General features: G+C 36.6%; 1 protein-coding gene across 7 annotated transcripts in view; it reads left to right on the top strand.

The window, feature by feature from the left end:
* The window catches only part of Pex23 (tectonin beta-propeller repeat-containing peroxin 23), an 851,062-nt gene that overhangs the window by 212,354 nt on the left and 614,085 nt on the right, over positions 1–24,623 (top strand). For 6 of the 7 annotated variants that reach the window (XM_090377810.1, XM_090377811.1, XM_090377809.1 and 3 more), the window contains 2 exons: positions 3,491–3,613; positions 23,105–23,744. In XM_090377810.1, the coding sequence (XP_090233936.1) occupies positions 3,491–3,613; positions 23,105–23,744 (763 nt within the window). The remainder of the gene's footprint in view (positions 1–3,490; positions 3,614–23,104; positions 23,745–24,623) is intronic. The other variant, XM_090377813.1, reaches the window with a different exon arrangement.

The following is a 24,623-nucleotide window of genomic DNA, read 5'->3' as shown; positions in this document are numbered from 1 at the left end:
GGGTGGATGGGATCTTTCCAGTTATATTAAAGTAGGCAGTAAAGGAAGTAAGCAAACCCTTAGCCATAATTATGAGAGCTTCCTTGGACTCAGGGGAGGTACCCATAGACTGCAGATGTGCAAATGTGACCCCAATTCACAAAGGAGAATCAAAGGCTGACACAATAATTATAGACCTGTGAGTTTAACTTCTGTTCCAGAAAGGTTAATGGAGGCACTGGTTAAAGAAGCACTGCAGGATCATATAGACAAGACTTCAGTTATAGCTCGGACACAGCATGGTTTTGTTAAGGGAAAGTCTTGCCTGACCAATTTGATTGGATGCTATGATGCAGTCACAAAAGAACTGGATGCGGGGAATAACTGTGATATTATATATTTGGATCTTAGAAAGGCTTTTGATACTGTTGCACAAATTGTAGCAGTGTGGCATTGGAGGCAAATTGCTGCTGTGGATAAAGGGGTGGTTGAGTGGGAGAAGACAGAGTGGTAATCAATGGACACTGCTCATCGTGGACTATGTATCAGGCGACACAGAGGCCTATCGTAGGAAGGATAGACAGGATAGGAACGGAGGAGAGGTTATGCTGTTAGTTAAGAAACACACAAAATTTAAGGAAGTGCATCCAATTGATGCTGGTGGACAATGCAGTGTTGAGTCTGTTTGGTGTGAAATAAGCACTGGGAAAGGAAAAATGAGAGTAGGTGTGTGTTATAGGCTTAATAAATCTAATGAGTATAATGAGCAATTGTGCAGAGAAATAGAGTGGGCCAGTAAATCAGAATGTCTTATAATTGGAGATTTTAACTTTCCAGATATTGACTGGAATTTGTGGGTTGGTCACTCAGACATTACCAAGACTTTTGTGGATTTATTGGATGACTGTTTTCTACAGCAACATGTTCGAGAGGAAACCAGAGGGAGTAATACTCTTGATCTGATTATCAGTAGCGATTTTTCATGCATTAAGAATCTGCAGATAAAGGAACCACTGGGCGACAGTGATCATAATGTATTGATGTGGGAATTATTTAAAGATGTAACTACCATCAACGCTAAAGGGAAGGGCTTTTGCTTTCGTAAAGGTGACTACAGAGGTCTCAAACAGTTTTTAAATTCTGTACAGCGGGATCAACTGATGATGTTATCAACAGTGATTTCTAAATAGGAAGCCTTCAGGAACTTAATTTTGGAGGCTACTTGGTGTTTCATTCCAACTAAGAAATACTGTTCAAGTTTAGGCCTAAATGGAGAGTCAGATAAATTAATGAGGATAGTGGCAGAGAAGAAGAATCTATGGGATGCATATAAAGTATCAGGCAAAACAATGGCCTATGGCAGGCATAAACTAGTCTGTAATCAAGTCACAAAGGAGGTTAGGCAGGCAAAGGCAGATTATGAGAAATCATTGGCAAAGGATGCAAAGAAAAACAACAAGGAGTTCTTTACTTATGTAAACTGTAGAAGGAAAGAGATGAATCAGATTGGACCACTTAACATAGATGGGTTGGCTGTTGACGATCATGCTCAGGTAGCTGATAAACTGAATAAGTATTTTGCATCTACATTCACACATGAGGAGTTATTCAATGAGGGGAGTGCCAGTAATTTATCAAACACTAACAGGGAGATAAGTGATTTTGTAATAACTGAGAGTAAAGTGGAGGAGAAATTGTTGAAGTTAAACATAAGGAAGGCACCTGGGGTGGACAGGATCAATCCAGTTATATTAAAGGAGGCAGCAAAGGATGTAAGCAAACCCTTAGCCATAATTATGAGAGCTTCCTTGGACTCAGTGGAGGTCCCCATGAACTGGAGATGGTGCAAATGTATCGCCAATTCATAAAGGAGGTTCAAAAGGTGACACAAGACAGACCTGTTAGTTTAACCTGTGTTCTGGGGAAAATAATGGAATCAATGGTTAAAAGAAGCATTGCGGGATCATCTAGACAAGACTGCAGTAATAGTAAAGACACAGCATGGGTTTGTCAAAGGGAGGTTGAATTGGTCAGACAAGAATTCTTGTCTGACCAGTTTGATTGGATACTATGATATGGTCACAAAGGAACTGAATGCCAAAAATAATTTTGATATCATATACTTGAATTTCATTAAATCTTTTGATACTGTTGCACATGGTTGACTGCTGTACAAATTGGAGAAGTATGGCATCAAGGGTAAGCTGCTACAATGGATAAAGGGATGGTTGAGTGGGAGATAACAGAGAGTGCTAATCAGTGGACACTGCTCTTCATGAACAAATGTTATTAGTAGAGTTCCCCAGGGTTCGGTGTTGGGCCCATTGTTTGTTTTGCATATTTATCAGTGTTATTGATGAAGGTATATCAGGTTTAATGTCCAAGTTTGCAGATGATACAAAAGTTGGCAGGGTTGTTAACGACAGTAATGACAGTATGTTACTCCAACTGGATCTAGATAAGTTGGGAAAATGGGCTGAGAAGTGGCAACTGGAGTTTAACATTGATAAATGCAAAGTACTGCATATGTGTAGCAATAACCGAAAAGAAATGTACCAATGTGTGGTACTACACTCAGGGAAGTTGAAAGTGAAAAAGACCTGGGGGTAATTGTGCAGCCAAATATGAAGTTCGCTGAGCAGTGCAGAAGGGTTGCCAGTACAGGTCATGGAGTCTTGTCAATGATATATAGGAATTTTGATAGCAGGGACAGGGAGGTGATAATCCCATTATACAAGGCAATGGTCAGGCCACACCTAGAGTACTGTGTACAGGTCTGGGGGCCTCATTTTAAGATGTAGAGTTGCTAGAAAAAATACAAAGAAGGGCAACAAGATTGGTGAGGGGAACAAAGGGGGTGCTTTTACCAAGGAAGACTTGAGTTCTGCAAATTGCAGCACCTGGAGAGTAGGCACCTGCAACGTTATCTGATTGAGGTGTATAAGGCCTTGAATGGTTTGAGCAAGCTGAATGCTGATGGGATTCTTTGTCTTGCTCAGACTAAGGACCTGAGGGGGCACAGTTTCAAATTGAGGAAAGATAGTTGTAGAATACATGTGCGGAAATTAGCTTTTAGCCAGTGGGTAGTTGATCGGTGGAACACGCTTCCATCTTTTGTCGTGGAAGCTAATAGCCTAAATAAAATTAAGGCTGAGCTGGACAGGCATTTGGAACGAATGGAGGGATGAAATGGGAGGTTTTTTTTTTTTTTTTTTTGGCTGATGCTGCATAAGCTTGCTTTCTTGCGTCGTATGCCTATGCTAATGCTATTTTATATAAATATTATTTATTTATAAATATTTGTTTTTAAAAGCTATTTTAAACAAATGCTCTAACTTCACGAGACTTGCAATTTTGTTTTTTTGTAATACCCTTATTTTTAAATTGTTTTCATGTTATGTATTGTTCTTAGTGTATGACTGTTCAGACTTGCATATGTTTAAATATGACAGACTACCTTATGTTTATTTGTCTGCCATAGATTTGAATTAAAATTGTGTACTGTGTCTAGGTGTGGTTCAGAAAGGGAGTAAAGGGTTTCAATTCAGGTATGAATGAAGATTGTGCCCTGGGAAGTGGATGGATAGAAATGTTTGGAGAGATGTCTGTGCTCAGTGTAGGTCCACTTGATCAGGTAATTAAAATAGGAGTGCTTTTAATATTGTGCTATTAAAATAATATATTTTAGTAACTTATTGAAAAGAAAGGTTATAGAAAGAAATCACTAGAATGATTCAGCACCATAGATTTTACTGTTTTTTATGTCCTGATTATTAAAATCTGTTAAAAATTTCACATCACCTAGCACCACCTTCTTTTGGAAAAATACTTAAAAAGAAAAAAGTTAGCTCAGTACTTTCAACCACATCTCTCTTAGATGTGGTTGAAAGTATTGAGCATGTATTTATTGGTTAATGTAAGATCAAATGTCACTTAACCATTGATTATTGTGCACTGATTGGTCAAATATCTAATGCATCATACTTTCCCCCATCTGTCTTTTAGCTCTTTCTGTGTCTGTTAGTTTGATCTTGGTTGAGTTGCTCTCTTATGCACTGCAGTGAGTCATTTTGTAATATGTGCAGGAACTGACTGCAAATTCTAAAAACAAATTTTTTACTACATTGCTTAAAAAGCTGTTTTACTTTGAATCGGAACTGGAAATTAAGATTAGATGATGTTCTAGAGAAAGAATTCTATGAAAATATGCAGCTACTTTTAAAATGTATTGACTATGATAAAAACATATAGAATATATGTATTTTAAAGGTTTTGTGCAACTAGGCTTGCTAAATATTGCTCTTTTTGTGTGAGTGGGACAGCTGAGCAAAAGACAAGCATTATTTAGTTCAAAAATGGTCTAATAAAAACTCTGAAAAAGATACATTTTAGCATCTTATTGTCTAATCAGTTTAATAATGCATGGTAGTGGTGATGTAGGCAATTTCATTGTAGCAGCATTTATTAGTGTGATGTGTAACATGGATTTATTCCAAGAACATTTGTTTATCTAGATTCTAAGATTAAATTATCTTAGAGAACAGTAAAAAATTATGCCATCCTTCATGATTAGACCTATCAAGCTATCTATTTATCGACCCTTTATTCAACTCATTTTGGAATTCCAAATAACTAATAAATGTTCAAACAAGCCTGTTCCAAGTGAGATAACCATTCATCATAATGAATAAAGTTTTTGCCAAGCAGTTAGCATTGAATGATAGGCTTGTACAACTGCAAGTCAGTGGTTTTAATAAAGTTGAAAAAGCTCTTTTGAGTTCTGTAAAAATCTGTGTGCATGTATTATTATTAGCAGCATATGATGCAAGGAAGCAAACTTATAAAGCATCTGCAAAAAGAAAAGCCCTCCTACATCACCCATCAAACTATTTGTCTATTTCTTTCTTGAATTTATTCAAACTGCCCACTTCCGAAACACCAGATGGAAGTTTGTTCCAACAGTGAACTGTAGTTTATTGTTTGTTCGAACAGTGTTGGCTGAAGGCAGACCTCGCATCTATTTTGCAACCATCCTTACTCAATTTCAATTTATGCCCCCAAATGTGTGTAGCCTGAGAAAGAGAAAAAATGCCATCAACAGTGAGCTTGCTCAGTCTGTTCAGAGCCTTAACCTCAATCTGATAACCTCGCAGGAGCCTAATCTCAAGATGCTGCAATTTACAGAACTCAAGCCTCTCTTGTTAAGAGCACCAGTTCATTCCTTTCACCAATCATATTTCCCATCTCTGCACCCATTGCAGCAAGACTTTATCCTTCCTAAAATGAGGCCCCCAGACCTATATTTAGTACTCAAGATGAGTTTTTTTTATACAACAGGATAATCACTTCCTTGTCCTTGCTAGCAAAGTTAATGTATATCATAGACCGAATTCCATCAGCTGTCCTGACAGACTGTCTATATTGCTCAGAAAACTTCATATCTGACTGCACAATTGCCCTCAGGTCTTTTTCATTTTCCACTGCTCTGTAGTACTGCATAGTTGGTACATTAATCGGGAATTACTGCTACCCATATGCAGTACCTTGCATATGGGTTTCAGCTCATCGGCCGGCGCCTCCATAGCCAGGTGGGAAGGAGCAGCAGTGCGCAGCACACGCTTCTTGATTAGACCGGGGTTCGAGCCCATCAACACCAAATATGGAGGATGCGGAAAGGTCAGGGAATGACCACTGCATATTCACGGAGCAATATGGCCTTAGTTGCTAATGCCCCTAATAACAAACATAACATAGCTCATCGGCCTAATTTGTTCAGATCTTTTTGCTTACCCTCATTACTGTCATTAACCACCCTGACAATCTTTGTATCATCCACAATTAATATCAGTATCATCAATAAATATAGAAAACAACAATGGGCTAAGCATTGAGCACTGGGGACTCTGCTGATAACATTAGTCCGTGTAGAGCATTGTCCATTGATAACCACCCTCTATCTTCTACCACTGAACCATCCACATCAGTAACTCGCTCTTAATGTCACAATGCTCCAATTTGTATAGCAGTCTTTTATGTGAAACAGTATCAAAAGTTTAGTTGAAATCCAAGTATATAATATCAAAATTATTTTTTGCATCCAGTTCTTTTATGACTCCATCATAGTGTCCAGTAGAATTGGTCAGACAAGATTTCCCCTTTACAAATTCATGTTGTTTCTGAAGTATAACTGCACTCCTATCTAGATGGTCTTAAATTACTTCTTTAATCAATGACTGTTATTTCTCATTGGAACAGAAGTTAAGCTGACAGGTCTGTAATTGCTTGTGTCACCTTTGATCCGCCTTTGTGAATTAAGGATACATTCGCACACCTCTAGTTTGTGGATACTTCCCCTGAATCCTAAGATGTTCTCATAATTATGACTAGGGGTTTGCTTACCTCTTTTTCCACCTCCCTTAGTATAACTGGATACATCCCTTCTAACCCAGCAGCCTTTTTATTATGTTTAACTTCAACAGTTTCTCTTCCACTTTGCTGTCAGTTATTACAATATCATTTAGCCCCCTGTTAGAAGTTCATAAACTTCTGGCATCCACTTCCATAAGAATTCCTCATGTGAATGTAGATACAAAATACTTATTCAGTTTGTCAGCAACTTGAGCAGGATCATCAACAGTTGAACCATCGATATCAAGTGGACTTATGTGATTCCTCCCCTTGCTTCTAATGTTTATATAGTAATGAAATCTTTCCAGTTTTTTTTTGCTTCCTTTGCCAAAGATTTCTCATAATCTTTCTCAGCTTTCTTAACCTCCTTTGTGCCTTTATTACAGACTATTTTGTATCTGCCATAGGCTTCTGTCAATTTTTATGCCTCCCATGCATTTTTCTTCTCTGCCATATGTCTCATTAGTTCTTCTGCTATCCATTTAGGTCTAGTGTTGATCAGTATTTCTGAGGTGATATGAAAAGCCTCTCAGAGTAGCTCTCTGATTATTTTCTTGAATGCTTCCCATTTACAAGCTCTTGATCAGATGGTCCCACTGTATAGAATTTAAGAAGTGTCAGAGACCACTATAGCCACCTTGAAACAGCAAAACTCCTTCCCTTTACCCTTGATGGTAATTACATCCTTAAATAAATCCCATATCAATATACTGTAATCACTGCCACATAATGGTACTTTTATTTGCAGATTATTAATGAATGAATTATCAGGCATCTGCTGATAGTCAGATCAAGAGTATTACTATCTCTTGTTGCCTGCCTAATATGCTGCAGTAGAAAACAGTCATTCAATAAATTCACAGAAGTCTTGCTAGTGTGTGTGTGTGACCAATCCACAAGTTCCAGTTAAAATTGACCATTACAAGACATTCTGATTTACTGGCCCTGTCTGTTTCTCTCTATAGTTTTACGTTATAGTCATCAGAGTCATTAGGGCTACAACAAAATCCTACTCTCATTTCTGCTTTACCAGTGCTTATGTCACAACAAACTGGCTCATTATTGCACTGGCCACCCATGTTGGCTGGATATACTGATTTTATATGACTCTTAACGAAGTGCACAACCCTCATCCCCTTCTGTCCTGTTCGTACACATTGTGCTCCCCATATTAAAATTCTCCATCTCTTATTCTGAGTGACACTACTTCTCTGATATCCCAACAATATTTGCATTTGGTGACATGACCAGCAATTCAAATTCATGAAATTTATTTACTATGCTCATGTTGTTGTACATGCAAGTATATTGTTTCTTCCCTAACATGCTGCTGTAGAAAACATTTGTCTAATAAATCCACAAAAGTCTTGCTGCTGTGTGTGATCAACCCACATGTTCTAGTCAGTGTCTGGAAAGTTAAAATCCCCCATTATAAGATATTTTGATTTATTGGCCTACTCTATTTCTTTGTATAGCTGTTTCTACTCGTCACTGTCATTAGGCCTGTAACACATTCTCAATCTCATTTTCTCAGTGCTTATGTCACACCAAACTCACTGAACATTGCACTGGCCACCCATGTTGATTGGATCCATCATGTTAGATTTAATATGCTTCTTAACTAAGAGCTTGACCCCTTTTTATCTTTTTGTCTTTTCTGTACACATTGTACACCCAGTATGCAAATTCTGCATCCCCATATACAAATTCATCAATTGTATTTGCTATGCTCCTAACATTAGTGTACATGCATGTCTTCATGTTCTTACTCTTACCATAACACAGCCGATGTATTTACTTGTTCTGTGATGACCCACAGCAGATCTCGAAATCCCCAATGCCTTGCTTTCCAGGCTTCTGTATGTTCCAATAGAAGTAGTACGAGAATCACTTTCACCTCTGCCTGTGGCTACTATTAATCTATTAGTCTGTGAATCCCCCCCCCCCTGAAGCTAGCAGTTTTCTGACCCACCTATCACTGCCTCAATAACATCAGCAAATATTCTTGCAACCTTTCTATTTAAGTGTAAACCATCTCTGTAAAAGCAGTCTCTCCTGTTAGCAAGCACAGACCATGCTGAAAAAAATTCTACCCCGTGAATCTTGTACAGTTTCTCTATGGCCTGGTTGATTGACAAGGTTCTCAACATATACTCCTTCTTATCCTGTCTGGAAAGTATTGCAGACTTTTTTTCATTATTGCCTTTAGCATTAGTAGAGGCATATGATGCAAGAAAGCAAGCTTATGCAGCATCAGCCAAAAAAAAAAAAAAAAAACCACTTCCATTTCACCGATCTGTTCGTTCGAAATACCTGTCCAGCTGAGCCTTAAATTTATTTTAGCTATCAACTTCCACAAAAAGAGATGGAAGTCTGTTCCACCAACCGACTAGCCGCTGGCTAAAGGCAAATTTCCGCACATCTATCCTACATCTATCTTTCCTCAATCTGAATTTATGCCCTCTCAGGTGATTATTCTGAGCAAGAGGAAGAATCCCATCGGCATTCAGCATGCTCAAACCATTCAAGGCTTTATACACCTCAATCAGATCACCTTGCAGGTGTCTAGTCTCCAGACACTGTAATTTGCAAAACTTAAGCCTTTCTTTGTAAGAGCAACCCTTTGTTCCATTCACTAATCTTGCCCTTCTCTGTACTCGTTCCAGCATCTCTACATCCTTCTTGAAATGAGGCCTCTAGACCTGTATACATTATGCAAGGTGTGGCCTGACCATTGCCTTACACAAGGGAATAATCACCTCCTTATCCCTGCTAGAAAAATTCCTGTATATCATTGACAAGACACCATGAGCTACTCTTGCAGCCCATCTGCACTGCTCAGAGAACTTCATATCAGCCTGCACAATTACCCCCAGGTCCTATTCATTCTCTACCACTGTCAGTGTAGTACCACAGAGTTGATACGTTTCTCTGGGGTTTCTGTTTCCCATATGTAGCACTTTACATTTGTCAATGTTAAACTTCATTTGCCACCTCTCAGCCCATCTGCTCAACCTTTCCAGATCCTGTTGCAGCAGCATAGCGTCAGTAGTGTCCTTAACAATCCTGCCAACCTTTGTATCGCCTGCAAACTTGGACATTAAGCTTGATGTACCATCATCAATATTATTTATAAATACAGAAAACAATAATGGACTCAACACTGAACCCTGAGAGACTCCACTAATAACATTAGTCCACGATGAGCAGTGTCCATTGATTACCACTCTCTGTCTTCTCCCCCTCAACCACCCCTTTATCCATAGCAGCAATTTGCCTCCAATGACACACTGCTCCAGTTTGTGCAGCAGTCTTCCATGTGCAACAGTATCAAAAGCCATTCTAAGATCCAAGTATATAATATCAAAGTAATTCCCTGCATCCAGTTCTTTTGTGACTGCATCATAGTATCCAATCAAATTTGTCAGGCAAGACTTTCCCTTAACAAAACCATGCTGTGTCCGAGCTATAACTGAAGTCTTGTCTAGATGATCCTGCAGTGCTTCTTTAACCAGTGCCTCCATTAATTTTTCTGGAACAGAAGTTAAACTCACAGGTCTATAATTACTTGTGTCAGCCTTTGATTCTCCTTTGTGAATTGGGGTCACATTTGCACATCTCCAGTCTATGGGTACCTCCCCTGAGTCCAAGGAAGCTCTCATAATTATGACTAAGAGTTTGCTTACTTTCTTTGCTGCCTCCTTTAATATAACTGGATAGATCCCATCCACCTCATGTGCCTTTCTTGTGTTTATCTTCAACAATTTCCCCTCCACTTTACCCTCAGTTATTACAAGATTATCTATTACTGCCAGAGATGAATACACCCCTGGCATTCCCCTCGCTGAATAACTCCTCATGTGTGAATGTTGATGGAAATATTCATTTAGTTTGTTAGTTACCTGAGCAGGATCATCAACAGTTGAACTATCGATATCAAGTGGACCAATCTGATTCATCCCCTTCCTTCTAGAGTTTACATAAGTAAAGAACTCTTTGCTGTTTTTCTTTGCATCCCTTGCCAAAGATTTCTCGTAATCTGCCTTCGTCTGCCTAACCTCCTTTGTAACTTGGTTACAGATCAACTTATATCTATCATAGGCTTCTGTGTCACGTGTTAATTTATATGTATCCCATGCATTTTTCTTCTCTGCCATATGTCTCATTAGTTCATCTGACATCCATTTAGGCCTAAATCTTGGACAATATTTCTTAGTTGGTATGTAAATCCTAGTATCTTCCAAGATAAGTTCTTTGAATGTTTCCCATTTTAAATTTGCTGTTGGTAACATCATCAGTTGGTCCCACTGTATAGAAGTTAAATACTGTCTCAGACCATTGTAGTCACCTTTATGAAAGCAATAACTCTTCCCTTTACCCCTGATGGTAGTTACCTCTTTGAGTAAATCCCACTTCAGCACACCGTGATCACTGCCAACTAGTGGTTCCTTCTTCTGCAGGTTCTTAATGCATGAAGAATCACTACTGATAATCAAATCAAGAGTATTACTCCCTCTAGTTGCCTCCCGAACATGCTGATGTAGAAAACAATCATCCAATAAATCCACAAAAGCCTTGAAATTAGTAGTGTGCGTGGCCAACCCACAAATTCCAGTCAATATCTGGGAAATTAAAATCCCTCATTATATGACTCTGATTTACTGGCCCACTCTATTTCCCTGTACAGTTTCTTATTATACTCATCAGAATCATTAGGCCTATAGCACACTCCTACTCTCAATTTTGATCTACCAATGCTTGTGCTACACCAAACTGACTCAACACCGCACTGTCCAGCGATGTCGACTGGCTTCACTTCCTTGGATTTTATGTGTTTCTTAACTAATAGCATAACCCCTCCTCCCTTCCTATCCTGTCTATCCTTTCTGTATATGTTATACTCACTAAATTTCAATTCTGCATTCCTTCTATCTCTGTGACACCATGTCTCTGATATCCGAACAATATCCGCCTTTGATGCTTTGAGCAATAACTCAAATTCATCAAGTTTATTTACCAAACTCCTAGCATTGGTGTACATGCAAGTATACATGCACCTGTTCTTTTTGTTAGCTACCCTAACACAACCCATGTGTTTACTTGTACCGCAATGACTCCCAGCAGTCTCTGAAATATCTTCCATCTTGTTTTCCAGGCTTCTGCTCATTCCAATAGAACAGTGCTAGAATCACTTTCACTTCTGCCAGTGGCTACTGTTAATCTATTAGTCCTTGTATCCTTCCAAGCTAGCAGTTTTCCAACCCACCTAACATTGCCTCAATAGCATCAGCAAATATTCTTGCACCCTTTCTATTTAAGTGTAGCCGATCCTTGTAGAAGCAGTCCCTTCTGTAACAAGTACAGACCAGGCTGAAAAAAATTCTACCCCTTGAGTTTTGCACAGTCTTTCCACGGCCGAATTGATCGACAAGGCTCTCATCATATACTCCCTCCTATCGTGTCTGGGCAGAATTGCAGACACTTTCAAATTCAGCCCTAATTCAGGGCTTTTTTTCAACAGTGACCTGTACTTCTTAAGTAATTCTGCCGAACTCCTACTCTTAATATCATTAGTACCAACATGTACAACTATATCACCTTTTGTGCCCTTAAAAGATGATATCCGCTCTACAACGTCATCAACCTTTGCCCCTGGCAGACATACCCTGGTCCTATGCCACCTATCTTTTTTACAAAGCATGTTCCCTGTTTCCCTGACAAAAGAGTCACCAACAACTACTAGTTCCTGTGGGACCCGCCCATTGTACTTTGGTGATTGCCGCTGTGTTGCGTGATAACCAAGTGCAAACTCTGGCGTTGATGTGGGCAGCTGAGAGCTTGATGGGCCCTTCACTTTAGATCCTTCGAGGGCATCCACCCTGTCCTTCAAGCTCTCATATAGCCCCATTACAACGCTGATTTGTCACCTGATTTCGTTACATTCCTTGCATCGCGCACACACAAAGACATCCCCCATGGCAATATCATGTCCCGTACCTGTAATCATGTTAAATGTATGGACACAATAGTTTCTTAGTCCTTCCTTGGGACTAGGAAATAGGTTGATGAATCACGAACTGATCAGATTTATTCCTTTATGTTATACTTGTGCAGATAACCTTCACTAATCTGGATTAATTGGGGGGGGCGATATTATCAAGATTAAGCGATAATCAGGATTAGTGAAGCAAAAGATAGCTCTAAAAGACAAAAAACCTAGAACACAAATAATTGGAAAATTTATTTGCTGAAGAAAATAAATAAAAAATATATCACTATAGAGTCTATATAAAAACTATACAAAGACAACACATTTTTTTGTCGACAAATGTATAGCATTGTCTTTTTATACATTTATCAGGTGGCATTGGCATTGCATGCCAATGCCACTTGATCGTTGCTGTGAATACCACTTAATACAGCTTCTTCTAGCAACACTTCTTTTGGCAGTGATGTCATACCCTGCTTTTATCACACCTTTATAGATTCTTTTTGTTTTTTAATATCTGAGACAGTCTGTTGGCCAATATCAAATTCTTCAGCAATTTTTTTTTCCAGGAACACCATTTTCAAGTTGTTCTATCACTTTGAACTTGTTAATGATAATTAAAGTAATGTGTTTTCTTTTTATTCCACTTTTCAATTCTTTAGACCCTATCATATATAAAATGTGTTAACTTATATACTTAAAAAGAAGTACACAAATTAAGCAATATAAGCAATTAACATCCGTCCGACTCAGAGTCAACAACAATACTGAACAACATGCAAGACAATGTAATGTATGGTCCATCTCTCTCTCTCTCTCTCTCTCTCTCTCTCTCTCTCTCTCTCTCTCTCTCTCTCTCTCTCTGCTCAGAGTGGCTCATCTGCCTTCCTAAATCCCACGTGTCTTTCAAAGTACTCAATTGTGAAGAGAGTTTTTCATATTTCAATCTGGATTTATTATTATTATTATTATTATTAGCCATATGGTGCAAGGAAGTCTGAGGCTTATGCTGCACCAGCCAAAAAAAAAATTTCTGAATTACCCTGAGAGAGAGAGAGAGAGAGAGAGAGAGAGAGAGAGAGGGAACAAGAGTCAGAAGTAGAAAGAAATCACCAAGAAAGAGAAGGATGATGATATCCAGCTCAGGACCCTGGGTGTGCCAAGCCCATACTCACCAGATGTGAGCCCCTGGGGTTAACGTCCGAATTAGCTCTAACGTGATTAGTGAGGGTTTACTGTACGTATATATCTGCTTATAGAAAAGAATTAACTTTATTTTATGTAGTTCTTCTCTCAGCTACAAGGCTCCTTCAGAGTACACTAGTGTGGTGTCTTTACTTTCCTCTTATACATATTCTGTGTAAACTTAAACCCAATGACAGCTGTTTTTTTTATTGTAATTTTATTGATATACAAATTGTATTTTTGATGTGAAAACATCTTTGGCAGCACCTATTAAATTTTGGACTGAAGTAAAAACGATTTGTCATGAAAATTTGCAATGTAAATGAAGTCACTTCCTAAATGAAATAGCGTACTGAAGTAATGTGGTAAGTAACATGCACACTGAGACAGAAATGACGCAAATGATGTCATTTCCTAAATGATGTTAACTCAGTCACTAACATTGATTCAGTAGAGTAAATAGTGGGCATGATCATAAAATGTTACATCGTTCATACTAAATATTTTGGACTGAAGTGAAATGCACATGACGTCACTTTGCTTGGTATATGGTTTTATGTGAAACATCCTTCGCATTTATTTTAGGTATTTTGATTTGTATGTATTGATTACAAAATAAAAGAGCTTTTGTATTGTAAATAGTTTGTTGATCATTCACAAATTTCCATAATTTCAACTGGAAGACAAGATACAATGGATTTGTGAAAACTGAAGTAAGAGATACTTGCAATTACAACATATCTAAATGTCTCTGGAAAACAGCTTTGATCGAGATACCCGATCTTGTAGTTGAAATTAAAGGAAAATGCGAGACGAAAAAAAAGAAATTGTTGACAAATACTTGTATTGTTGCAGTAACATGTCAAATACTTGTATTGTTGCAGTAATATGACAAATACTTGTATTGTTGCAATCATACTATTCAGCAAATGGCTACAATCAAATGGGTAATTAGGCTATTGGCTTGGATTTTACTAACTTTTTCCAAGCCAAGGATGTTTTCCCATAAAACATGTTTTGTGCATACAAGGTACACATGCGATTTTTTTTCAAATTATATAGCTGAGCCATATGTAAATGATTTTTATAATGTTTTAATTCTATAATGTGAGTACCTCTGGCCTTGTTCTGCCCAGGTCATATAAGTATTGAAGTATCCTATATATCTTTAATTTAATAATAAGGATATATATTTATTTATTATAGCCTTTCTGTCTTTTCTTTTCACATAAAAATAGTAAAACTGCATTAAAATTGGAATTTTTAAAAATTATGTGAATTTCTTATTTTTATTAATGAATATGGCCATAATAAAACCCTTGAAAATATTTTGCCATAAAAAAAAAAAAAAACTTTTTTTCTGCAGATTTTTCATTCTCTTTCATGATTACATGAGAGTGATTGTAAAAGAGGAAAGAACAACAAGTACAGAGACAATATGCCATGAACTTCAAAACAGGTTGTAGAATCATAAACTGAGAAGTAGTATGACATAATGTTCATGGCAATATTGAAGTGTTTATTGAAGTGTTTATTGAAGTATAGTCCTAGTGGTGTTGTTCAATTGCGGCGATTGATGCATCGATGCAATTCAATGAAGTGATATACAACTTCGTATATTTAATACGCTCATAACAGATGCTGTATGACTTTATGAATAAATTTTAAATTGATAAAGTATGGACTTAGTTTTGCAGCCTATTGACTTTCTGTCATGGATTTTTGAGATCAAAGAATGTTTTCTTACAGCAGTTGAGCACTTCTTAATATTATGGAAGAATAAAAGAATAGATATTTTGCCTTATGTGCCAGTTCAATTTCAGTATGAGAACCTACTAGATACTGTTATGAAATAAAAAAAATTGATGTACAGTGGTTGGGGAATTGACAAGTGCTCAGGGAAGCTTGAAGTATAACAAATTTTTCCAAGTCATACATGGCATTTTAACAGTTCACCATAGTAATGCTGAGTGTGAGAGAATAGTGAACCAAATTGGAAAAAAAAAAAAAAAAAACGTTCAGGTCTGTTCCTAACAAAGCTTTGGAAATGTTCTTGATATACAATTCTAAGCAGCAGTGCTATTCTTGTAACTCCTGCTTTTTTTTTTTTTTTTTTTGCAAAACAGCTTCTGTTTTGGCCAAAAAAAAAATCTTGATTTCTTCCTTATAGTTACCTGATTTTCAGCTTTTCAAAAGTTAGCTGATATCAGCTAACTTTTGAAAGCTAATTTTATTCACACAGAAATCTTTCATTTACTTACCTTTAAAATGGAAGGTTATGCATTTTAAAGCTTGTTCAAGTATATCTCTCATAAAGGACAGAAAAAAAAAATATTAAAAGGACTGAAAAAAAAAATAATTGAAGATCATTTCAGTTAAAATTTGAAAATTAAACCTTAGTCTGTCTAACTCTTAATAAGGCTGCATTTTGTGTGTTGGTTTTTTTTTGAAATTATGCAATTTTTATTTAAAAATATTGAGACTTTTTTGGTTTACTGTGCAATGCAAATAAACTAGGTGTTTTGAGGTCCTGCACAATGCAAGGCCTTCCCTCATTTCAAATGTAACTAGTCAGCCATATCAATTTATGTTTGTTTTGTATTTTCTCTAGTTACTATTTTAGTATGCAAAATGATTTGCATTCATCACCTTATCAAGGTGGGAAATGTTTTTACAAGAATTTCAGCAACATGGTTGATACAGAAACAAAAGGTGAAACACTATTTATAACAGATTTTTTTTTTGAAAAGTTTATTTTTCATAGTACCTTAATGGATGTGTATTTGATCTTGTAACAAGCCTTAAAGGGATGCTATCTATTGACATTTCCAATATAATCTACCAAAATCTGTTATTAAATAACTTTGATCCCACTCTATAATTGCAGCAAAAATAAACTCTATATTTGTAGAATATAGAGTTTATTTTTTAGAATATATATATATATATCTATATTCTAAAGAATATATTTATATTCTTTAGAATATATATCTATATTCTAAAGATAAAAATAAAAAGTGTGAACTACCCATTATGAATTGTCTGAAAAAAAGATTGTTATTGAAGCTTCCTTAGAAAGTTTCATCTGTTATATGTTACATGCAAGTGTTAAAAAGTGGCAATACTCATATGGATTTATCGAAATTCATATTGTTATAACAGCTTTCTTAATATAAAAGATATAAGGGGTGATAATTTAATTCACAGACTGGCGCAAGATTTTATGTTTACTGTGTGAACTTTCCATAACTGCTGCTACAGGCACTCTCCCCAACAGAGTCTGCTACTGAGAAGACTTTGTTTACATGCCAGTACTTGTTGAGGTAGTGTTGTGTGAAGAGAGTCTTTTTTAGCCATGTGGAAGTGATGATCATTTTTAAGCAAGTATCATGTCGGACATACAGATTGAACAGCGATATGTGATTTGTTATTGTGTTAGACAAGGCTTAAATGCATAGGAAACAGTTAAAGAGATGAATGAAGTATATTAGCAATAGCATTAGTTGAGGCATATGATGCAAGAAAGCAAGCTTCTACAGCATCAGCCAAAAAAAAAAAAAAAAAAACTTCCCATTTCACCCATCTGCCTCCCATGAGACCTCCAGACCTCTATGCAGTACTCAAGGTGTGGCCTGACCATCGCCTTATACAAAGGGATAATCACCTCCTTATCTCTGCTAGCGAAATTCCTATATATCATTGACAAAATTCCACGACCTGCTCTGACAGCCCATCTGCATTGTTCAGAGAACTTCATATCTGACTGCACAATTACCCCCAGGTCTTTTTCATTCTACACCTCCTTGAGTGCATTTCTCTTGGGTGATTGCTACCCATATGCAGTACTTTGCATTTGCAATGTTACTCTTCGGTTGCCACTTCTCAATCCATCTGCCTAAATTTTATTTTAGATCCTGTTGCAGTAGCATACTGTCTTTACTGTCATTGACAACCCTGCAAAACTTTGTATCATCTGCAAACTTGGAAATTAAGCCTGATATACCTTCTTAGATATCATTGATAAATACACAAAACAACAAAGAGTCCAGCACTGGACCCTGGGGGACTCCACTAATAATATTAGTCCACATAGAGCAGTGTCAATTTATTCCCCCTCTCTGCTATCTCTCACTCAGCCATCCCTTTATCCATTGTAGCAACTTGCGCTTAATGTCATACTGCTCCAATTTGTACAGCAGTCTTCCATGTGCAACAGTATCAAAAGCTTTCCTGAAATCGAAGTATATGATATCAAAATTATTTTTTGCATCCAGTTCCTATGTGATCACATCGTAGTATCCAATCAAATTTTTCAGACGAGACTTTTCCTTAACAAACCTATGGTGCCTCCGTAGCCAGGTGGGAAGGAGCAGCAGTGTGTAGCACACACTTCTTGATTATACCGGCGTTCGAGCCCATCACCACCAAATACGGAGGATGCGGAAAGGTCAGGGAATGACCACCGCATATCCTGGAGCAATATGGCCTTAGTTGCTAATGCTCCTAAAAATCAAATAACAAACAAACAAACAACAAACCTATGCTGTGTCTAAACTATTAGTGTGGTCTTGTCTAGGTGATTCTGTATTGCCTCTTTAACCAGTGACTCCATTATTTTCCCCAGAACAGGAGTTAAACTGACAGGTCTACAATTATTTATGTCACCCTTTGCACCCCCTTTGTGAATTGGGGATACATTTGCACATCTCCAGTCCATGTGGACCTCCCCTGACTTTAAGGATGCTCCCATAATTATGTCTAAGGGTTTGCTTACTTCCCTTGCTACCTCCTTCAATATAACTGGATAGATTCCATCTTCACCAGGTTCCTTTTTTATGTTTAACTTCAACAATTTCTCCTCTACCTTTCCCTCAGTTGTTACAAAATTACTTAGGTGCCTCCATAGCCAGGTGGGAAGTACAGCAGTGCATAGCACACGCTTCTTGATTAGACCGGGGTTTGAGCCCATCACCACCAAATACGGAGGATGCGGAAAGGTCAGGGAATGACCACCACATATCCTGGAGCAATATGGCCTTAGTTGCTAATGCTCCTAAAAACCAAATAACAAACAACAACAAACAAACAAAATTACTTAGATCCCTGTTAGAGTTTGATAAACTTGTGCCATTCCCCTCCTTGAATAACTCCTCATGTGTGAATGCAGATGCAAAATACTCATTCAGTGTATCAACTACTTGATCAGGATCATCAATAGTCGAACCTTGTATGTTAAGTGGACCAATCTGATTCATCCCCTTCCTTCTAGAGTTTACATAAGTAAAGAACTCTTTGCTGTTTTACTTTGCATCCTTTGCCAAAGAGTTCTCATAATCTGCCTCTGCCTACCTAACCTCCTTTGTGACTTGATTACAGACTAGCTTATATCTGCCATAGGCTTCTGTGTTGCCTAATAATTTATATGCATCCCGTGCATTTTTCTTCTCTGCCACGAGCCTCGTTAATTCATCTGACATCCATTTAGGCCTGAACCTTGAACAGTATTTCTTAGTTAGTATGAAAAGCATAGTAGCCTCCAAGATTAAGTCCCTGCAGGCTTCCCATTTAGAATTCACCATTGATAACATCATCAGTTGATCCAACTGTATAGAATTTAAAAACTGTCTGAGATCATTGTAGTCACCTTTACAAAAACAAAAACCCTTCCCTTTACCCTTGATGGTAGTTACATCTTTATGTAAATCCCACATCAGTACACTGTGATCACTGTCACCAATGGTTCCTATATCTGCAAATTCTTTATGCACAAATAATCACTGCTGATAATCAGAACAAGAGTATTACTCCCTCTGGTTGCCCCTCAAACATGTTGCTGTAGAAAACAATCTTCCAGTAAATCCACAAACGTTTTGTAGCATGCAAGTGACCAATCCACAAGTTCTAGTTAATATCTGGAAAGTTAAAATCCCCCATTATAAGATATTCTGATTTACTGTCCCACTCTATTTCTCTGTACAACTGTTTGTTGTACTCAACAGAGTCATTAGGCCTATAACATACTTCTACTGTCATTTTCCCTTTCCCAGTGGTTATGTCACACCAGACAGACTCAACATTGCACTGTCCACCCATGTCAACTGGATGCACTTCCATAGATTTTACATGTTTCTTAACTAACAGCATAACCTCTCCTCCCTTCCTCCCCTGTCTATGTTTTCTGTACACATTGTACTCTCCAAATTCCAATTCTACACTACTTATATCTGTGTTACACCATGTCTCTGATATCCCAACAATATATGCCTTTGATGGCTTGATCAGCACTTCAAATTCATCAAATTTATTTACTATACTTCTAGCATTGGTGAACATGCAAGTATACAGGCACCTGCTCTTACTCTTAGTTACCCTAACACAGCCCATGTATTTACTTATTCCATGATGACTCCCTGCATCTCTTGAAATCCCCAGCAACTTGCTCTCTAGGCTGCTGATCATTACAATAGAAACAGTGCAAAAATCACTTTTACCTCTGCCTGCGGCTACTGTTAATCTTTGTGCTATGTATTTCGCTATTTAATTTTACATTAAACCTTACACTATGAAGTTTGCAATTCATGTTACGCAATTCCATATCGTATAACAATGGCAGCAAGTTACAAATGGTAAGATCTATTGACACTAACTATTAACTTTCAAAATTGCTATATAAATTCAAATAAAAGCAGGAGCTTGACTAGGACTATAAAGCTACTTATAGAAAATAATTTAGTATAACAATTAAGTCAATAAAATGACTAAATATATATAAAAACTTAGCATTTGCTTGAGCTGCAAAAATCTTAGCCCATATGGTAATGAGTTTCTCGTTATGACCAAACTTTCCGGTGTGAAGTGGTTTCCTCATCAAGATTATGCTAGGCCCCATACAGTTAATATTGTGCAGGCAGTGATCACTGCTGTAGGTGCCGAGTTTCTGCCATATCCCCCTTATTCACCAAAACTAGCCCCGTCTGATTTCTTCCTGTTTCCACGTCTGAAGAAAACTCTGAAAGGCAAGCATTTTGAATCCGACACAATGATGCTCGCAGAGCCACAACGGAAGCACTTTGTAGTCTTTTGAAAAAGAGCTTGCAAGAAGCATTTAATGTGTGGGTACAACTGTGGAAAAAGTGTGTAAAGTTCAAGGGAGAGTATTTCGAAAAAGAGAAATCAACAGAAGATTCAGATGATGACAATTAAGATAAGATCTTGTACCAGTCTGAAAATTAAATGATCACCACCTCGTACTTCATAACAAAACCTTCAATGATACAATTTCAAGAATAATTATCTATTGGCAGCTGTATTGTAAACTTATAAAAATTAGTACCATATAGAAATTTTGGATTAGTTTTGTTTTACAAAAGTAAAATTGTGAATGGTTCTCATAATTTTTTTTTTGTTTGTTTTTGTTTTTTGAAAATATATTATACAGTTTCTTTGATGTTAATTGATCTAGTAAAAAAACTTTACCTAGAAATCAGTTAGCATCTGCATTATAAGTTGACAAATAGACTATTGTCAAATAGAAAAGTTTGCATTCATCTTACACTGTGTGCAGAAGAAAACAGGTTGGTTAATGTATGTGGTTCACTGCATTTCAAATGCATTAGCAAATAGCAATAATTCATGATTTATTAAAAAAAAAAAAAAAAAAAAGAGGCATATTGCTTACAATTCATTTGAATGAATTGTAAGTGATATGCCTCCCATGCTTGCACACATGTATCCTGAGCACGTCTGTTATTCATCATCTTAACCATATACATATGTTGGTTATTAATTTGTCAACAAACAAACAGACAAATAGCAGTCTAGCTCTTTTGGTCAACTCAACCAAATGAAACAAAAAATAAAAGAGATTCAACTAGTGTGTGACCATTCAGCCTCGTGGTGGGCCATGTGGGTCAGGAAGTGGGTCACTGTTACTTAACGCTCACCATCAGTTAATCTGTTCTAATGGTCAATCACACTAGAACTACAGTTCAAATCAAAATCTCCTAAGTCCTAATCCACTTGGTAATACAGTACCATTAGGGAATAACAGTAAAACAATTATAGTAATGGACAATCACATCACTGAAACTACATCAATTCAATCATCCCACCAGGGTGTGCCACCAGCCCCAACACAGCACACTCAAAGTAAAACCAATTTAGGCAATAGTCTGGAAGTTGATCCACTTCCATATCAAACTCCTGTATTCTAGAGCACACACACACTAATCTTAGAAATGTCCTCCTCAGTAGGAGCCTCTAGAATAAGTCTCCTGTCATTAAGTTGCCTGACAGGAAGAACTTTTACTTCTAGAAGCACTGGACATGCCACCTTCAGCAACTCAGTTCTCATCTGGTTGTTGGAACTGTATCTTTCTGATGTGGACTTCACTATTAGGGTCTTTAGCTTCAGTGGTTCTACACGGACAACATCAGTTAAAGTTCTTGGTCTTACCTTAGGGAGTTCTTGAGCCTGTGTAAGTCTTGTCAGAAGTATAGTATTCCCCATCTTAGTCTTGGTGACTCCAGCACATCCCAGAGTGTCAAAGACTAGAAACTCTGGAAGGCTCAACAAATCATTTTAAAAGAATGATTTGTTGAGCCTTCCAAAATTTTGCCTTTCAGAATTTCCAAAAAAAAATGCTATAAGACAAATAAAGTTAATTTTTAAATCACAGACTTATGTTTACATTTATATAAAATGTCACGACAATCCATTGTCTTAGAGTCATTCTATGTGAACAGACGTAGAAAGAAATAATTGACAGATTTCTGTTCGTCAGATTTTAACAAAATTTGGGGTGGCTGGACAAATTTTTAAAAGACCAAATCTCAGAGTTCTCATGAATATTCATGTACTAGGAGTTGAGTTATTGCAGATGAAATGATGAACATGTGTGAAGACAACAAGGGCATTAATCATATATACTAATGCATGTAAAAAGTATGTGTATAACAAATTTTTTTTTTTTTTTTTTTTGCAAGCTGTATTGTTATGGTATATGCATTGTACATGTAGTTCACCTGGAAACAAAATTCTACGAATGGCCAGTTACGAACTTCCAGACTGACATAAAAGAAGTATAACATTAAGTTAATTTGTTTATTTTTAAAAATAATTATTGTTATTGTGAATATGATTGTTTAGTATTGTAATTAGTGGTATTAATAACCACAAATGAATAAGAAAATTGAAAAAAAAATAATGTATAAATGGGACTTCTTGATTAGATCAGGGTTCGAGCCTATGACCACCAATATGGAGGATGCGGAAAGGTCAGGGAATGACCACACCATATCCCCGGAGCAATATGGCCTTAGTTGCTAATGCTCCTAAAAAAAAAAAAAAAATAATAATAATAACAGTATAAATGGGAGAGCTATTATGTTTTTAAAATTCTCTCTCTCTCTTTGATCTTGCATGAGGAGGCACGTTGTCTATTACAAATGCACATGGTTTAAGTTTTTTTTTTTTTTTTTTTGCTGTCTTGTATAATTATAGCTTTTTTATAAAATATTACATTAAAATTATTCATTGTTTAGGTATGGGCTCTGAGTGAAGATAATTCAACCATTTCCTTCCGGACAGGCATTACAGATACTGAATTAAGTGGCAAAACATGGAAATCAATCAGACTTCCTGTTCTTAGCAATTTATTTCATCAAAGTAGTGCTCAGAGTAGTTTGTTGTCTCATTCAAGTGTGTTTAATAAACAAGATGACATTCCAAGCAGCTTTGAAGATTCACATGACAGCTCACTTTCTGATTATACAGATTATTTTAAATCAGTTCCTGAATCTGGTATTTTGCCTCTGCAACAAGTTTTACAAGCTGACTCAGGAAAGGAAAGTTATTTAACTTATAATACCTCAGAAGCTGACAATTCCGATGCAACATCATTAGCAAAGGATTTTGAATCAGCTATTATTGGCAACAGTGGAAATGCCTCTGAAAATGATTATTTCAGTCCATCAGAAATTGAGGAATATAAATTAAAAAGTAGAGATGATATATCAATTTGTAGTTATGAAGGTGGTCTATATATAAATAATTTTCAAGTTGAAATGTGGCCTTGCTCAGTGGCAGAAGATAATTTAATAAATAATATAATATCTTGGATATGGATCAGTGCAAGTGGATGCATTATAAATGCCCAGGTGCTACCTAAATGGTTTCCTTCAGGTAAATTAAAGATTTCTTTGTTATCATGATTTTTATACTTTTTAACTGAAAGGCAATCTTTTCTAGAGAAGTAAAAGAATTTATATGTAAAAATTCATTTTCTTGGATTCCTCTCTCATCAGAAATCCATTTTATAATTTAATTTATTGAACTGTAATCATTTGGTTTTCTCTAGTTACTAAGATGTATGGAAAAACACAGCATTTTATGTAATTATTAGGAACTTCTGCTGCCATTTTTAGTATTTTTATAGTATTAAGTGCGCTGTTAGTATTGTTAGAGGGAATTCTAGTGTTTTAATTAAAGCAAATATGCAGCTCAAGAGTTCAAATCATTAAATTCATTATCTGATATAATTACTTGAATTTACAAATCTAACGGTATAGCATAATACATACAACTCACGTTTGATAGGAGATACGAAATACACGTACCATAAGCTCAAATTTCCAATATGCGTATATAATTCTTAACATAGACATTGTAGCATAACTGGTGCATAGTGTTATTATTGCATTTAAGTTTATTAGTTTAGTATAATATTTTTAATTACAGTTACTCCCCAACTTACAGATGACTGAACTAACAGAAATCCACCCACATTATGTAAAAAAAAAAAAAAAAAAAGAAAAGAGTTCACACAGAAATCAACTGTACTTGATGACTTCAAAAGTACCAACAGCCCGATCTCCAGGGAAAACTTTCCAAGGAGGCCAGACAATAACATTGCCCATGCGCATAGCTTGCCACAATTTATCATGTGATGTATGAAGGTGGAAAAACAGTATAGACCATTTCATGCGTTTTAAGGCCGGAAACATCCACTGTGAATATAATAGTGAAAGATAAAGAATGAATAAAAAAACATGCAAAAAAAAG

Source organism: Mastigoproctus giganteus, chromosome 7 (assembly GCF_048544385.1).
Source record: "Mastigoproctus giganteus isolate SK-2022 chromosome 7, ASM4854438v1, whole genome shotgun sequence".
In the NCBI taxonomy this organism is placed as follows: Eukaryota; Metazoa; Arthropoda; class Arachnida; order Uropygi; family Thelyphonidae; genus Mastigoproctus; species Mastigoproctus giganteus.
The sequence above is the reverse complement of the archived record's forward strand: the minus strand, read 5'-3'. Positions and strand labels throughout refer to the sequence as shown.